At 42.0% G+C, this 18,320-nt stretch overlaps 1 protein-coding gene across 12 annotated transcripts in view; it reads left to right on the top strand.

Moving 5' to 3' along the window:
• LOC110966119 (unconventional myosin-IXAa-like) overlaps window positions 1-16,889 on the top strand; it is a 156,368-nt gene extending 139,479 nt beyond the window's left edge. For 5 of the 12 annotated variants that reach the window (XM_051952624.1, XM_051952621.1, XM_051952619.1 and 2 more), the window contains 18 exons: window positions 339-436; window positions 648-751; window positions 1,066-1,286; window positions 1,592-1,708; window positions 2,193-2,381; window positions 2,547-2,594; window positions 2,704-2,815; window positions 4,291-4,352; window positions 5,666-5,858; window positions 6,682-6,810; window positions 6,942-7,047; window positions 7,365-7,496; window positions 8,420-8,543; window positions 9,915-9,968; window positions 11,908-11,928; window positions 12,174-12,394; window positions 12,646-12,788; window positions 14,077-16,889. In XM_051952624.1, the coding sequence (XP_051808584.1) occupies window positions 339-436; window positions 648-751; window positions 1,066-1,286; window positions 1,592-1,708; window positions 2,193-2,381; window positions 2,547-2,594; window positions 2,704-2,815; window positions 4,291-4,352; window positions 5,666-5,858; window positions 6,682-6,810; window positions 6,942-7,047; window positions 7,365-7,496; window positions 8,420-8,543; window positions 9,915-9,968; window positions 11,908-11,928; window positions 12,174-12,394; window positions 12,646-12,788; window positions 14,077-14,465 (2,463 nt within the window). In that variant the 3' untranslated portion in view covers window positions 14,466-16,889. The remainder of the gene's footprint in view (window positions 1-338; window positions 437-647; window positions 752-1,065; window positions 1,287-1,591; window positions 1,709-2,192; window positions 2,382-2,546; window positions 2,595-2,703; window positions 2,816-4,290; window positions 4,353-5,665; window positions 5,859-6,681; window positions 6,811-6,941; window positions 7,048-7,364; window positions 7,497-8,419; window positions 8,544-9,914; window positions 9,969-11,907; window positions 11,929-12,173; window positions 12,395-12,645; window positions 12,789-14,076) is intronic. The other 7 variants (XM_051952626.1, XM_051952618.1, XM_051952625.1 and 4 more) reach the window with 5 other exon arrangements.
• Window positions 16,890-18,320: the final 1,431 nt, after the last annotated feature.

The raw sequence follows: 18,320 nt of genomic DNA, 5'->3' as shown, positions 1-18,320 counted from the left end.
ACATACTTTCACCATATGGGACCTTTAAATGTGTAGTTATGTCCAGGATTTAATGTAACAGTCTCATATTGTGAATACTGTACTCAATAGGATGTCATAGAAAAAATTCACTGAACAAACAGTATCACTCTATAACATAGTTTACGTTCAATACGACGTGTCCTCCAGTAGTTCACATAGAGGAACTAACCTCTGTTTAACAGGAAGCTGAGTTCCTGGAGACTCTCACTAAACTCCCCCCATCAAAGTCCACAGCATCCTGGACAAATCTGAAGCCTAAAGTCAATTTTAAAATATTTTGTGCACTTTTTCACTGTATGCCATTGTCTGCTCTCTAGTCATCTCACAAAGACCAGAAGAAGATCCATAAGACCATGTCGTCAGGGGATCTGGGCAAGGTCGAGGTCCTGAGGAAAACCTCCAGTCAAGATGGAAGGTAAATCCCCTAGAGCATCTCTGTATACATCTACAGAAAAAAGTCTGCTTTAATAGCTAAATCATCAGCTTTTACTGTACTGTAAGAAAAGATAAGTGACATGTTTAGTGTTGGACTAGTAGAAGCATTCACTGATAGTCTTGCATTGACTTTGTTCTCTTTTTTTGTGGTGCGCGTTTGTGTATTATTAAAATAACAGTTTTATGTTTAGCAGGATGAGAGGGAAGATGCGATTCTGGAGTAAAACAAAACACGGCGAGAAAAAAATGTCGAGAGAGAAGCAGGCCAGCAGGAGCGACACTGGAGAGACCCATGGTAAAAGAAGAAGAAATGAACTATGCTGTCTTTAGGCGTTGAGTGTAGATTTGCAAACACATACACACAGACACATACATATGGACAAATTCCAGAGCTGTAAACATAAATTTCCCCTGCAGGTAAAGAACAGAAAATGTTCTGCCCTCCTCCACAAGAGGTTCAGAGGTCATGAACGAAAATAGAAAAGCAGCAAATTATAAAGTAAAGAATACTAATAATGTATATATTGGAAAAACTTTTTTCCTTAAGGGACTTGTATCTTTCACTTCAGGATTACCTAAATTTACAGCTTCTCCGTCTTTGTCTCCCAGAAGGCCTGTCTCCTCCACACAGTCCAGATTTGGAGGCGGCTCCCTCTCGGGCGGTCAGGGACAGTAAGGAGAACAAGGAGCCGTCTCCTAAAATGAGGAGGCGTCGCAGCGTGAAGATCAGCAGCATCGCTCTGGAACCTGCCCAGTGGCAGAACGACGCCCTGCACATCCTCACCTCAGCCCACGACTATCGCAGTATGAACGACTTCCTCATGAAGAAGGTCAGAGGGCAAACATGTGCACACTTTACTCACACTAACAGCCATGGGTGAACTTCACCCAAACTCAGATTTGTGTGGTTCCAGCCCTGGTGGCATCCAGGTTTGCTCCCAGCACACAGCTGATGTTCAGTTTACAGCTTAGGCAAATTTGGAACTATGCTTGAACAAAACCAGGGAGGCCCTCAGCTGTTGTCCATAAATATTATTTTTACATCAAGCATTCAGTAAATTTAATACCAGTGTGTAATATCAAAGGAACCGTTTTAGCAATGAATCCTGAAAAACATCACTATTTGTCCCTCCAGATCGCTGACTTGGATTCTGAAGATGGTAAAAAGGACACCATGGTGGATGTTGTCTTCAAGAAAGCACTGAAGGAGTTCAGGATCAACATCTTCAACTCGTACTCTACCGCCCTGGCAGTGAGTTTTCAACAATCTTTTTTCTATGTTTGCTTTCCGCTGGGGCTGCACAGTGGCGTAGTGGTTAGCACTTTCACCTTGCAGCAAGAAGGTTCCCGGTTCAAATCCCGGGGTGGGCCTGGGATCTTTCTGCATGGAGTTTGCATGTTCTCCCTGTGTATGCGTGGGTTTTCTCTGGGTACTCCGGCTTCCTCCCACAGTCCAAAAATATGCTGAGGTTAATTGGTTACTCTAAATTGCCTGTAGGTGTGAATGCGAGTGTGATTGTTTGTCTGTATATGTAGCCCTGTGACAGACTGGCGACCTGTCCAGGGTGTCCCCTGCCTTCGCCCGAGTCAGCTGAGATAGACTCCAGCACCCCCTGCGACCCTAGTGAGGATAAAGCAGTGTATAGAGAATGGATGGATGGGTGCTTTCCGCTGCTTGGAGCATCTCATGATGCAGGTCACACATCAGTGCACGCTTCCTTTTCCCTCACCAACAGATGGATGATGGGAAGAGCATCCGTTACAAGGATCTCTATGCGTTGTTCGAGCACATTCTGGAGAAGACCATGCGTCTGGAGCAGAGAGACTGGAGCGAGTCGCCTGTGAAGGTGTGGGTCAACACCTTCAAGGTCTTCCTGGATGAATTCATGACCGAGTATAAGCCCATGGAAGGAACCATCGGCAGGGTGAGAAAGTTAAAAACTGGATGGATTCATTAAAGGACAACAGCAGAATATTTGCATTGGTTGTTAAGCTTCACTTAATATTAATACATTAAACTATTTAATACTGTGAATTATTATAATGTCTACTCTTATTAAGGTAACACATTTGTCTCTTTCTCTTCTCAGGCTCCTAAACGTGAGCGTAAGAAGTCGAGAAAGAAGGAAACTGACATTGTGAGTTGGAAATTCATAAACACTTTGAAATACGGCATTTAGATTAGAACAGAACAAAACTAACTTTCATACTTGTCGAGCTGACTGGTGCCTCTACTGCCCTCTGCAGGTGGAAGAACATAATGGCCACATCTTCAAGTCCACCCAGTACAGCATCCCCACCTACTGCGAGTACTGCTCCTCCCTCATCTGGATGATGGACCGAGCCTGCGTCTGCAAATGTGAGGATCCTCCAAACACACGCACACATATTTATAAATGCAAATAAGATTTATACATATTATTTCAGCATTGACATTGTAATATGTGCATGTGCAATTTTTCATCTTTTTTTAAAAAAAATAATTTTATTTTCCTTGCAAATACACTCACCTATGCAATCACTCAAATGATTCTTGAGTGATTTATTCTTTCCTAATAGAGTTGTTCAAGTTATCTTGTGAAAATTCCTGTATTTTTTCCTATTGCTCAATATATTTATGTTTTGTAGCGGTGATGGAATGATCAGTATATTGAGGATTTATTGACAGTTAGCATCAAATCTGAAGAATTATCTTGGAAAATTCACACGTTTTGGGGTCTCAGTATGTCAGTCGCTTGTCTGCATGCTGGATTTGTAACAGCAAGTTTAGAAAGTCGGTCCTTGTCCAACGTGCGACTGACGTCAGTGTGAAATGGAATTTTACAACCCACTTGTGTCTCATAATAATCATTCAGAAATTAAACATATCTGAATATTAATAAATTAAATACATTTTAATTCAATTTTTTAATCAAAAATTAGGTGTTGGTGTCTTTTGAAGAATTTGTTATCATATAGTTTAACCATATATATAATATAACAACTGTATCAAATAGAAATTATTCAGATTGTGTTTTATACATGGTGATGGACCTGGAGTGAATCTATATGAAAGATATAATAAACTCTCTATTTAGCAGCTACTACAAAACATGTTGCTCTCATGATTAATTCAAACTAAGGTAAAGTTATGCAAAGACAGTATGGATTAAAATAAACATCCTATGATTATATGATATTAATTTATGTTAGAAACTGCATACAAGTACATAAAGAATCCTAAATGTCACGTATCGTCACTAAATGCTGTCAGATGTCACTTTTCGGTGCTTATTGATGCGGTTGTCCAACTACCAACTGTTCTCATTGTTCTGTCAGCAGTGCTTTGTTTTTTACATTTGTATTCAGTCTCAAAGTGAGCTGTAAGGATCTGCAAGTCTGGCCAGGATCACACGCAGACACACACACAGATCCACACAACACCAGCAGTTCCTAATGTTCTCCTAACTCACTTACCCACAGGCACTCACGCCTGTGTGTAGTTTTTATTTCCACCCACATGGCATATTACACCCCCTCCTACTCCTTTAACACACACACACACACACACACACAATAAGTGTTCATACTCACAAAACTAACACACTTTCCCTGCGTGCTTGAGTGTCAGCAAAATCTGATTAAACCTCCTGCTCGTGTCATAAATCTGTCTTCTATCTGATTACTGAGCTCCTTCTGCACTTTCTGACCGCGGCTCAGAGAGCAGACAAAGTCTGTGCTGCCTCGACATTACCCGAGCCTTTGACGTCGTGACTCACCGCAGCTGTTTTTATCGAGGTTGCGAGGGGGTTGTGGAGATGCCATCAGTCTGATTGTGTTGTCTTTTGTCTGCAGTGTGTCGCTACGCCTGCCACAGGAAGTGCTGCTCCAAGATGACCACCAAGTGCAGTAAAAAGGTAGGTGGATGTTTTCTTGTCTTGATGCTGCGATGTGTTTATGGATGAAGACAACAGCAGACGTGGACCCAGTGTAGTGTGATCTGAATGCAAGTTTACAGTGTGCCTGCAGTGCATCTGCTGGGGATTCTAAACTTGAAAGCAATCAAACTTATCAATCCTCCTTTTCCAGTTAAATTTCTGGCGATCTATTAATATTGAAATTTCCTCTTTTTCTTGATATAATATTCTGCCTTTAGTCTAGATCAGTTACAGTCACAAACGCTAAGGTTTGATTCTACAAATGTTGATCAAACGGTTACAAGACTGTCTATAAAAATGTTCCCGTCATCCCCATTAAAATAGTCTCCCTGTGCAGCGTTACAGTTCTCCCAGCACTTCTGCAACATTTTTAACACGTCCTGGAAGTCCTATCACGTCACGCACCATCTGTGATGAGCTAAATCTACTAAACTGTGTCCAAACAGTGACCCATCAGCTTGAATTTCATTTTGGGGATGAGAGTCAAGTCTGGGGAGTACAGCAGGTGGGGAGGAATAATTGTGTTGTTGTGGACAATATACCAGTGTGTAGTCACTTTGCTGTGAGCAGGCAGCACATGGGAGCATCAGCCTACCATCTCGCCACAGATCACATAGTCGTATGTTCTCCTTCAGACACACTGAGGACATTACAGCAGAACTCTGCCTTGACCGTCTGACCTGAGGGATAAATTCTGGGTGCACAGCCATGTGAATGTTGAAGAAAACAATGAGCATGCTGCTGGTGCTTTTGATGTAAAGCACCTTTTCCAGTTTTGTAAACTGTACCTCTTTATCGTGAAAACTGCAATTTCTTCTCCTGGTGGTGCTGCAGATCCACCTGTCATCATCGATGATGATCCGCATCCTCAGATTCATCCTTGCTGCTGACTGACACAGAATGTAACGTCATCTTCTGTGCCTCAGTTTGTATAGAAATAGCAGATACATACTTTTACCACTTGCAAAACTGACAGTACCACGGGTCCTGCTATTGATACAGTGGTAATTTATGACTGCTCACACATGCGTTGCACACATGTGAGCGTGATGTGTTCATTGCACATGCTCCTGAAACAGTCTTGGAACTTTTTGATCACTCTGTATTCTTTCTTCTTTGAAACCGTAAACTTCAAGTACTTGTACCTGTATAATGGACTTTACTGAGTGGGTTTCCTGACTGTATCCTTTATTATAAAGATTTGATTGTTACTGGTCAGCATAACTGACCATCAAAGGTCCATCACAGTAGGCCCACTGGCATATTTTTGTTTTTGTATTTTTGTATCCAAGTATGACCCGGAGCTGTCGTCACGGCAGTTTGGTGTGGAGTTGTCTCGTCTGACCAGTGAGGAACGCACAGTGCCACAACTTGTAGAGAAACTTATCAACTACATCGAGATGCACGGCCTCTACACAGAGGGGATCTACAGGAAATCAGGCTCCACCAATAAGATCAAAGAGCTCCGACAGGGGCTGGACACAGGTGAGACCGGCATGGACCCTAAAATCAATAAAACATGCATGTACATTCAGATACTTTCATTTCATATCTTTGAGACATTTTTGCATTTAGTATATCCAACGTTTATGGCCAGTTAATTAATTTAGCAGCACTGCAGTGAAATCAGCGTTTTTCACAGCCTTTTTGTTGGTCATTTTCTGAGTTTATTGGTTAGTGATTGTGGAAAATATAAAATAAATAGAAAGAGACTAGCAGCATATGGTCCGGCCAGCCAGGAGTCAAAACAGAGGTTTGCTTCTCAGGATACTGACACTAATGCAGTATGCGCCTTGATAAGCAGTCAGCTATTAGATCAGTGTAATGAAATGCCTGACATTTAAAAGTTATTTGTGTCAGCTCATTGTACAGTTGGAGAAGGAAAAATGGAAACCTGCTAGCTGGTGTTTGAGGCTGTTCTTGTCAGCATACTAACATGTTAATTTGCTTGTGTTTTGTAAATACAAAGCTAACACAGCTGGGAATGTCATGAACCAAAGTGTTGGATAAACTGAAATTTTTATAGTGAATAAAATTGACTAGAATTCATCTGAAGGGGGAAATAACAGTCCTGGAAATTTTCTTGGCAGTCCACTAAAGAGTGATACTATAAATAAACCACAAACCTGAACTTCTTGGTTGTTATCCTCCAGAGAACACAGATGTCTATGCAAAATTTCACAGCAGTCCGTCCAGTTGTAGTTATTCCAAGCTTGATCACAAGACAGACTAGCAGCTCATCCATGAAAAAGGAGGAAGGGGGAAGAAAAGTTACATTTATTTGTCTGAACTTGTCTTCCTCCGCTAGATGTGAGCAGCGTGAACCTGGATGACTACAACATCCATGTCATTGCCAGCGTGCTCAAACAGTGGCTCCGTGACCTGCCCAGCCCTCTCATGACCTTTGAACTGTACGAGGAGTTCCTTAGAGCCATGGGTAAGCTCATAATTAGGCACCTCAGTGACCCTTTATTGCCGCTTTTCAGTGCAGAGGCTCCTCCACCTGCACGTCAGCTTCAGAAGAAACACGAGCCTGAACTCTGGTGTTTGTGTTCTTTATCTTTTCAGGTCAGCCAGACAAGCGGGAGGTGATCCGAGGTGTGTATTCAGTGATCGACCAGCTCAGCAGGACACACCTCAACACACTGGAGCGCCTCATCTTCCATCTGGTCAGGTGAATGATGAGATAAGAATCAACTTTAGCAGCTCAGCCGCAGGCAAGACAGCCTGAATCTGGACATGAGGATTTGAAATATGATCTGAATGATGTTTTAGCCTTTGAGCAAAATGTCTGTATTGTCAGCTTTAAAAAATCTAGGCTGCAGTGGTTTCAGATTCTCTTTGTTTCTTTTTCATTAGTTATTAAAAACACTGAGGTAGCTGTCCCAGTCACATGCTATCCTCTCAGTGTTGTGTTTGATGGGAATGGGTGTAATAATCTACAAAGGAGCAAGGTCAGGATTAAAAGGATTATATTGTGGTATGTTACAGGATCGCCCTGCAGGAGGAGACAAACAGGATGTCAGCCAACGCCCTCGCCATCGTGTTCGCTCCCTGCATCCTTCGTTGCCCCGACACCATCGATCCGCTCCAGAGCGTCCAAGACATCAGCAAAACCACCGCGTACGTCCAGAAACAGTCCTCTATCTCTTTACATGTTAATACTTGAAACTAAACTGGGTTTGTGCTTAAATTAACTGTTCGTGACAGAGAAATCTTGCAGGTCAAAATAGAGTATTTACTACATTTTTATAGAAATACTTCACTTTGCAGTTTTCTCTTCTATTTTTGTTGGATGTGGTACCATTTCTTCTAGTGCCCATATATTATTAAATGGAATATTTTGAGTCACTGAGGATGACACACCAGACCAGACACTTAATTAAAATTCTGTTTAGCAATGATGTGAACAGGAAAAATTTTAAATTATATTTCACTAAAATAACACAACATATCAGACCATATGATTGACTCCATAGTGAGACTGTTGTGTGCATTTACACACAGCACAGTAGCAGAAGCTTCATCACATTGAGACAATTTTGATCAGGATCTCTAGCAGCAAGTCACACTGTATACTTCTCAGATGTCACACAGAGTCACAGTTTATCAGCTGTACTTAGGTCAGCTGTTACACAGCTGTTGTCCTCAGGTCAATTCTGAACTCTGTCTCAGCTGTCAAGTAATTTTTATTTTACTGTTGGTAAAGTACAGTTTAGAGCATCATCACGCATCAACAGGATTTTCAGTGTTTCAAAAACCTTAAATATATCAGGCTACTGTATACTAGGCTACTGATTTAGATTTATTCTTTTGTTTATTTGAGCATTATTATCCATTATACGTCACTTCATGTACTGTCCAAACCAAACAAATATTGCACTGAACACTGTCAGTTAATTTGATGAAGCCAGAAAAGCTATGTATATCATGTCTGAAAAGTGCTATTATTTTGATAACTGGTGTTAAATTAATAATAAATATCTGCATGTAAATATATAGTAATAGATTTACAATTGTCCTTTGCAACCATCTGTGGTGTGTAGGTGTGTGGAGCTGATCATCAACGAGCAGATGAGCAAGTACAAAGCTCGTCTGAAGGACATCAGCAGTCTGGAGTTTGCAGAGAGCAAAGCCAAAAGCAGACTAACCCACATCAGGAAGTCCATGGTAAGACCAGACTCAAGTTATCAAACTGCTGAAGATATTCTCACCATTAGCCCTTGCTGCCTGTTGGTGGATGTTTTTGCTCCTTGTTCCTCTCACTCATCATTTAAATGGAAACAGTTTTCAGTCCCATGACCAGCTGCCATGGTTTTCACACGGCCATGGCAGGAGTTCATTCCTCTGTCCATCTTTCATCAACAGATTTTGCTGTGTTTGTCTAACACAAGCAAAAAGCTGACCAAAAAGCCACACTCTATGGGATGTAATTTAAACATTTCCACAACAGAAAACAGTTGCTAATTTTATAACTTTTCTATGTGAAGTCCTCTGTTATCAATGCCTGTTCCCACTGCTAGCTTCCCTTTACCCTCTGACTTACAGTGACAGAAGATGGACTTTTGGGCGCATCTACAATAATTTATGTTTACTTCCAACAGAAATATACATGTACAAAACACAAAGGATGCAATGTGAAAAGACGCATAGTGAGCTGAAATACCGTGCAGTAAACGACAGCGTTGCTAATGTTCCAACTAATACATTCCAATAATAGGATACTATGGCAAAAAAATCAGTCAGTGAAACCAAAATCCAAAGTTCTGGCAAAACTGTTGATCTTTATTAAAACTGGGAAAATTCAACATGATTGTTTCACTGCTTTAGTGTTTTTTCACGGTAAGTTTCAACTGTAAAGACAGAGAGTTTTTTTGTGATTGCACTGCAAACAGAATCAGCTCGTGCCTAACTCCACATACAGCGTGTGACATTATAGAGTACAACTTCTTTTACTACATTCAAGGAAACGTAATTACTGTGCTTCCTAAGGAGTATAATGCTGTGTAATATGTACTTCGGTAAACCAATAATCAGACAGATGATGCTGACCAAATTCCACTAGAAGCCAGTTGTGTCTAAACTTTCCAAGGAAGCATGTGTTTTTTTCTCAGTTATTTTTTGTGACTTTTCCAGCTTTATTGACAGCATAGTAGTGACAGGAAGACAGGAAAGTGGGAAGAAAAATGAGAGAATGGGCTGGAATCAAACCAATGGACTATAGCCCCAGTTTACAGATTGCTTGCTCAACCTGTTGAGCTAGTGGGAGCATGGTTTTAATAACTTGTAGGTCTAGAGATATCTGGATAAAACTTGCCAAGATTATGTCGTAAAGTAACAATATTTGAATGTGTAATTGACGAACTGGCCCTTCTTAAATTATTTCTCTTTCCAACCAAGCTTAGCTCAGTTGACTCTAATTGTCTAAACATATTTTGAACTGCAAATAACCAAACCCACTCTTTCACGGTTACTTTCACCGCTCCCGAACCCTAACCTGTCCTTCCTTCCTTCCTTCCTCCCCCCTACCCCTCCTTCCAGAAACCTGTACTAATTGCTGTTAGGTTTATGAGCATAACCCGCACTGCCACCCCGGTATGTATGCCCCTCCCACACCATGTGCCCGCCCACCACCCGTCCTGTCAGTCTATTTGATGCGTCCACTCATACTGTCTGTAACATCTGCTCACAGTACTCGTCACGTCTGTCTGTAAACTAGTTTTCTGTTAAAAGTCTGACTCTTTGTTTGTGTTGTTGTTTTGTTACCGGTCGGTTGGTTGGCATACATGGTTATGCAACAAAGCAAGTCATATAATATAGTTCCCTGATCTACTACAAAAATGTACAGCGGGTTCTCTACATTTTTTTTTACCTGATTCTTTTTTTATTTATTGTGGGCAAATTTTCCACTGCGATATAAAGTCCTGCACCTCTATGAAAACAACACAACCATGACTAGAAATAGAGACTCCTCAAAAATGTCTTCTGTGTAGCATGATGGCAATAATGTAATAAATCATTTACAAAAGAAAGAAAAATCTAAAACCATTTGTGGATAATGCCACTAAACCTAGAATCAACATGTACAACATTTTTACAAATGCTCACAGGTTTTACCAGTACTGGCAAAAAAGTGGTGGCAGGACATACAACAGATACATTACTAAGATTTATAGTTTGTTTGCATACTTGTCTCCAAAGTACTCTGTGTAAATATAATATGGAGTTCAGCCCATACTGCCACATGCCTGTTGGTCATAATTCAGTCACTCATGGTTCTCTGTTGTGACTGAGCACAGAATTCTTATTTTTTTTAGATTCTGCTTAGTTCCAGAGTTTTATGTTTGGTTGAATTTGAAATGACATGTAGATTTTGATGAAATGTCACAGTTATTGGCTTAGTTTTAAATAGAGAGATAGATGGAGAGATAGATATTATCTGAAATGGATTTCTGTCATGGTCTTACACATACCACTATGACAAAGGACAGTGAACGCCATTGTTTGTGTGCGGCAAATTCTTACAAATATAAATTTGCTGTCAAAAATATGGTGAAGGTAGAGAATTTTACTTTTTAATAGCTCAACACTTGAGACTGATCAGTTGTTGTTTGATATTTTCATTAACTATATATATATATATATATATATATATGTCACCATGACATCGTCCATTGGTTCATCGATGGCTGCTCTGGATTTTGGCATTTGGCTGTTGCCATTTTCCTCTTTTGTAATGGGAAGTGAAAAGTGAAAGGTGGATATGACCGAGAACTTGATGCACAGCAGTACTACAGCAATTGGTCAATCATAAAATAGCCGTGCCCTAAAACATATCCAGCTTTATCATCCATTTAACTCTAAATGGGACCATGATTAACAAAATGGACATCATGCTGCATTAAAGGCGACTTGGAACTAGCAAATGTGACAAAAAACTTACCAGAAAAATGGTTACTGAGATAATACATTAAAAGAAAGTCCTCCACACCTGGACCTTCTTTTGTACCCAGAGGAGTCACCACCTTCTGGCCATGGGAAAGAATGCAGGTGTAAGGCATTTTGGGCACCGTCCATCTGCAGCTTCAGGAATAATGGGAAAGTTAGCAGTGATGGTAACCTTTCAGTCTCCGTCAAATTGGCTAGCGACCACACAGAAAACAGCAAGCCACTAAAATCAGTCTGACTCTAATCACGAAGTAAGTTTTGAAGCACAGCTACTGCTAACGTTGACGAACTGACTTATACTTCGTCTTTCTCAGATTATATAGCTCTCCGATTTGAACAGCCTAGCATGTTTGTAGCTACACCTACATGCTCTGGTTGCATTTAAGTCAGTGATCCTGACCCTGAGGGCAGGTAGTATTTATGTTTAGATTTCAGACAGGTGTGGTATAACTGCAGCTGTCACCATGGTTTTGTCTTTGCTAAATGTTTGTTTGTGGTGAACGCTCAGAGAGAGCATCCCGCTAACAGGAGCTCGACTGATCGCTCTTTGCTTTCTGTTTCTGCTTTACAATGTATTAACATGCAGCCTAACACAGCTAAACTTAAGGTAATCCCTACCTGTGTGTAGATGAAAGTGTGTTTGTGTGTGTGCAGAGTGACAATCAGAAGACCTAATGGTGTTTTAATATATATGTTGTGGTCTGTGTGTGTGTATAGTCAGTATGTGGTCAAAACATCCAACCTTGTCTATAGCAAGTCCATAGCTCTGTTCCTGTCTCTGTTAGCAGTGTTAGCAGTGTCATCTTCCACATTCACTCTGTGATATGTTCGTGTGTGTGTGTGAACTTCCAGGGCAAAAGTCGTGTCCGGCAAAGCAGCAGCCACACACCCTCGCCTCCCCTCAGCCCCAGAGCGCCCTCTCTGATGGATGGAGAGACTGCAGGAGGAGGAGGAGGAGGAGGAGGAGGAGGAGAGGATGCAGCAGACGCTGGGCTGAACGAGCAGCAGCAGCTGGCGATGCAGCAGGAGGAGCGAATCCTCACAGAGCAGATCGAGAGTCTGCAGAAAGAAAAGTACGCCATGTTCCATAGTTCTCAGCTGGACATCCACTTTAGCTGATGCATTGTTCAGTCAGTGGTGCAAATACTGCTTTTACTTAATCAGAGTGTCAGTCTGCTTGGTTCTTTTTGTTGTCTGTCTGTGTTTTACAAGGATCTCTTAGATTTGCAGGAAGTTACCTGCAACAATAAATGGCCAAAAGTTCAAATGTAAATGAGCTGCTTTGGATGAAACACCAACTGACTTTTGATTTGTATCTGGGCAGAGAGGAGCTGACCTATGAAATGTTGATCCTTGAGCCGCGGGCGTCTGATGATGAGACGCCTGAATCTGAAGCCTCTATCGGCACAGCAGACAGCTCTGAGAACATCACCATGGAGACGGAGGGAGCCACCTCAGACCCCTCTGGTATGTTTGTGTGCGATAAGTTGCTTCTTCCTTAAGAAGACTGCAGCAGGTACTGGGCCAAAACATCACTGAATCACTAAAGATATTCTAGTTTTATTTTACATGGAGGGCTGCACAGTGGTAACGCTGTCGCCTCACAGCTGGAAGATCCTCGCTGCATGTCCTGGCCTGGGAGTTTGTAAGTTCTCCCTGTGGGTTTTCTCCAGGTTCTCCAGCTTCCTCCCACAGTCCAAAAACATGCTGAGATTAATTGGTGATTCTAAATTGTCATTGGGTGTGAATGTGAGTGTGCTTATTTGTCTCTATATGTAGCCCTGTGATGTCTGTGAAGGTTCTCATTCATCCAGGTCATCTTAAGGTGAAGGGTTTAGTTCAGGCAACTAAGTCCAGTAGCCTGAACTAAACCCTTCACCGTAGCCCTGTGATAGACTGGTGACCTCTGCCTTCACCCTAAGTCACCTGGGATAGACTTTAGCCCCCGTGACCCGAATGAGGATTAAGCAGTGATAGAAAATGGATGGATTTTACTTGCACACTCTAACTGTTTTTAAAGGAATAGTTTGGCTTCTTTGAACTGAAGTTGTATGAGGCGCTTGTCCAGGTTCAGTGTATCATCTACAGTGGAAGGTGGTCAGCGTGTCCTCAGGTTTCAGAAGCAGACAGAAGGATCAGTACAGAAGCTGCAAAATGTATCTTAGCTACCTAAATCAGGCCCATTTAGAAAAATATATTGTAATATATCAATTTACATGTACACCCCCTATCAAAAGTTTTAGGACACTGTTTCATTCAAATAAAGTAGAACCTGTCCTAGAACTTTTGACAGGGGGTGTCTTCATCATATGGATGTGATCAGGGCAGGACTCTGATCATACATGTAAAGTTTCAGGCAGATTGGAGCATGTTCAGGATCAAAATTCCAGAGGCCGCCATGGACATGCCCTTTGACTTTGGAAAAAGATTTTAATAACTTTTGCTCATTAAGACCTCCTGTATGTACTGGACAAATTTGAGGTGAATTGGAGTTTCCCCCTAGGAGGAGTTCGCTCTAGAAAAAAATGAAAAATGGGCAAAATCTGACATTCATCGCAAAATATCTCACTTCCTGTTGGGTTTGGAATGTGGCTGTCACTGACTTTTTTGTTCAGCCTGATGTGCTGCATTTGTGTACCAAATTTGGTAGATACACCCCCTGTCAAAAGTTGTAGGACAGGTTCTACTTTATTTGAATGAGACAGTGTCCTAAAACTTTTGACAGGGGGTGTACGTTCTATTTATTTCTCCACAGATCGTGGCACATACCGATCCAGAAAGTCCGAGGCAAAGAGCAGACGAGCTCTGCGCCGCCAGCCCGACTCCCAGGACTCGGCAGACTCCACCTCTACCATCTCCTCCTCCTACCACCCTTCCTCCTCTCTCTCCTCTAACGCCTCCGGTTCTCCGTCCCCTCACTATCGGTTCCGCTCCTCCTCCTCTGGGCCCCTGCTCACTTCCTGTGGCCTCGGGGCCCCGCTGGCAGAGGCAGAGGGGGGCAACAAAACCGGCAAGACGCGCCACAGGCTCCGACTGAGCCGCAGCTCACCACGCGAGCCCTCGGGAAGCCACCGGAGGGATTCGGACTTCGGCTCAGGGCCACAGCAGCTGGTTCTGTACGGCAGCAATGAGTTCATGGTGTGATGCTGACGGACGACAGAACGCCAGGCGCCAACCTTTTCGAGCGGAGGAGGGTGTGAGAAGGGGAGGGGGCAGAGTCCGGGGTTGAATGAGGCTGGTCACTGGGTGAGGGTTACACTCAGTGTCGCCTGCTGCCCCTCCTCGGTGCACCACCCCCCCTCCCCTGGTTCCGGTCAAAGTGGAAAGATGTGACAAAAAAGAGAGAATTGAGGTTTGGCACAGATGGACAAAGCAGCAGAAAGGTGGAGTGAAGAGACGTGAGCGATGGTGTTTATTGACCCTCTGATCTGAGCACTGTTTGACCCCTGCTGGAGCACCGGGGGTCGGTCAGAGGAGACGAAGGGAAGGACAGGTGGTGAGACATGGATAGAAAAGCCCACACCTGCAAAGCCAAATCATACAGTGCCCCGTCTTTATTTTTTAGCATGTGGGCAGGTGGTGAAAGCCACCCAGAAGAAATGTAGCCATACTGAACTGAACTGGCGGACATTTTGTCTGTTACCAGCGCCAAGCTAATTCTGCTTTTCACGTTTACACAGGACACACCAGCCACGAGGCTGCATGCTTGTCCATCACACTTTTTCCTTCATCAGTTTGAAGAGACTGTGTCGAAATCTGTTACAGCTGTATGTTACATATTGTTATTATTATAATTATTATTATGTTACAGAGGAAAAAAGTGTAAATAGAAAGAAAGTGCAGTGCTGCTCCTGGGTTGTTCATCGTTGAATAGTCTCTATTTCCTGTTTTGCAAAGTGAAGTGTCTGGAATTCAGGTTCCACTTTTGTTTCTGTGGTGGTTTTACTTGGTTTACCGCCGGTTTTTCTCTTTTCCTGTTTCACAGTGAACAGAAACCGTTTTGGGGTGTTCTCCTGAGAAATAATAGAAGGAAAAGTCGCCGATCCGTGTTCACGGCGTCAGGTGTCACATGAACTTGACCTAAAGTTTCAGTCAGCCGTAAGTGTTTGGTATTTCCCTTCCCCTGCAACCTTCAATTATTTTTCTTCTGTTTAATTCAGAAACATCAGTGTTACTGCATCAGAACTTGAATTTTTTAATATATATTATTGCTGTATTATAGGTGTTGGTATTGATATCAAAGATGTCATGTTTTAGTTGTCAATATGATTTCATGTTTTTTTTGGTTCAGATGAAAGCCATCTTTTCCTCTCCCATCTGTATTTGGTTGCGTGTCTGAATGAATAATTCCTTCCACTGTCAGCTCCCACTTTGTGCATGTGTAGGCTACACACGCCTACACCAGTGTTTCCCCGTAAATGTTCTTCATGTAAGGGTGAAAAAAGACTCCACAGCCATCAAGAGACACTAAAACTAACTAACTTAAGAAAAGGCTTTATTAGTCTGAGTTTCATTGAACCTGTGGAGGAACTGTTGCACTCATCTGCACGCTCAAACCGTCCATGATGTCCTCTGAGCCATGCAAAATACTCTCTTCTTCTTCTTCCTCGCTCTTCCATCCTCTTCTCCTCCGGCTCTGGCTGTGAAAAGTAGCATTTAATCTGCGTTATCCAGACAAAAACTAGTAGCAACTAACTCAGACCGCCTTCCTGTTTCGGCATAATCTTAAGTCCTTTTCTGTCCACACAGTATCGTAACAGTCGGTGTAACGTTGAGTTTTGTGGGCCTCTACTCAGTAGCTTAAGAGCAATGATGTCTCTATACTAAAGCTGCAATATCTCTCCTTGCTTGCTGCGTCTTTGATCAGATACTTCTGAGTGACCTTTGCTCGGATCTCACCAAAACAATCAGTGTTAATTTCCTTGAAGCTGGAAGTTTCAGCGATGACTGTGCTGATTTCAGTTTTAATGCAGGTGTGGAGACTTGCCGTGTAAACTGTAGACTTGTTCAGACAAAAGGTGAGCTGAAGGGACAAAACTGATCCCTGGTCAGATATCTTAAAGCTGATATTTGATGGGATGCTGTTTGTGGTGTACGTCAAAGCTGTCCGTATGTCATTCTGTAAGTAAGAGAAAAAAAAAAAAAAGAAAAAAGTGAATGTACCTGTCACTGGAAGGCATGCTCTGCTTTCTCTGGTTGTTTTTGTTCCTCTTTTATACACAGTGTATGTACTATTTATGATCATGCATTTGGGATGTACATTGGTTTTAAAGAATCTGTTATTAAAGGATATATTATCCTCTGTACGGTTCATTATCTACTATTAACCATGACAACATTTTAACAGGCCTCGGTCAGTCATTTTTGTGCTACAAAGCGAGAAAAAAAAGATGCATTGTGTCTGTTTGTCTGCGCCACTCTGGACACGGTTATGTATATATAAGGTGCAATTTGTGTTATATTTCTTTTTTAATGATATAAACATGTCTATGGTTGTAAGGAAAAAAAGACTTTATGGGGGAAAATTCATCTGCTTATTAAAAAAGCAAAACTGCAGCCGAACACAAATGAGTTGTGTCATCTTTGCTCGATCAAATAACAGATGTTATTGTTTTCATCACGTTAGTGTGTGTATTTTGAGACATCATCAGCTGAGAAACACATGAAGAAATAATGGGTCTTATACAGCCTGGTTCCTTGATTAAATCAGCTGCAGACAACCTGCAACATTAAAGAAAACACTGAACAACTTTGGAAGTCCGTCTCCTCCGGGGCCGCCATCTATGACCTTATTTTTGTAACTGCTTGTGGCGTCTCCCCTCAAAGCATCGTGGTCAGTAATGTTAGATTAGTGTGGTAGTCAGCTGTGCTGAATCCTGATGTGCATCTCCTCTTGTCACTGGAAGGCATGCTCTGCTTTCTCTGGTCTCCAATCTTTACTTAGAGATGTTCCTGCCTTCCTTTCCTGGGTTGCTACTTTTACTATCTTTGTAACCTATCACTACTGCAAGAAAGCTCTTTGCACAACAAAACCAACTTCATCCTCTGCCTGACTAGCCAATTTTATTTCTACAGATGTTACAACCCAACAGCTAGGGTCAGCTGGGTGTAACAAAAACAACCAGTCATTGTTGGTTTCAGTAAAGCAATTTATTGCTCAGTTACAAATTTAACATAAAAATTATCAAAGAAAAACGAGGTGGCAGATGTTGCTAAATCAAAGAAAAAAAATAAAACCAAAGGCTTTTAACAGCACTTGGGGATTTTTTGAAAAAAAAAATATTCATAAGGGGGCTAATGATTTTGACAAAACGTCATCTGCTGACGTCTGCTGTACGAGGGGCGACTGGCCGTCCTGGAGGTACTCTAACAAAATGCTGCAAAAAAACCATATTTAAAAACAAAAACAACTTTGAACAGCTTTGGATCTTGCAGACAGCTTGAATGGCTGTAGCGACACACAAAATGAATTAGACTTTTTCATGTTTTTTCAAGTTGTTTTAGACAAATGCTTTTCTCAGTCCTAATAGGTAACCAAAATGTGTACAAATTTAAAATTAGAGGCTTGGAGAGGATATAAAGCAAAGTTGAGGTAATAAATTGCTTGTTAGAGTGGACTGCACACATTTTGCATTATATGAGAACATATGCATGAACACGTCACCAATCAATACTTAAGAGCTTCTCCAGAACCCCAGCTGCCAGTCACCTCAGCTAATGAGTCTGGAGCTGAAGACCTGCACTCTGGCCTCTGTTCTCCCCGCTTCCCGACCTGTCTGACTGGGTCACCACCCAGTTTCCTCCACCTTCATACAGCTGGTTGCAGCCATCATCACACCTGGAGAAGATAAATCCTACAATCAAACTCTCAGTCAGGGCGGCTGGGATTTAGTGGGGCCAGTTCGTCCTGGTGCTTCTTGAGTCTGTGTGTTCTGTAGATTCCTTAGCCACTGAGGGGTGGCTGAAAAGAAGTCAAGCTTCTGTTAGCAGCTGCTAATT

This window comes from Acanthochromis polyacanthus, chromosome 8 (genome assembly GCF_021347895.1).
Source record: "Acanthochromis polyacanthus isolate Apoly-LR-REF ecotype Palm Island chromosome 8, KAUST_Apoly_ChrSc, whole genome shotgun sequence".
Classification (NCBI taxonomy): Eukaryota; Metazoa; Chordata; class Actinopteri; family Pomacentridae; genus Acanthochromis; species Acanthochromis polyacanthus.
The sequence above is the reverse complement of the archived record's forward strand: the minus strand, read 5'-3'. Positions and strand labels throughout refer to the sequence as shown.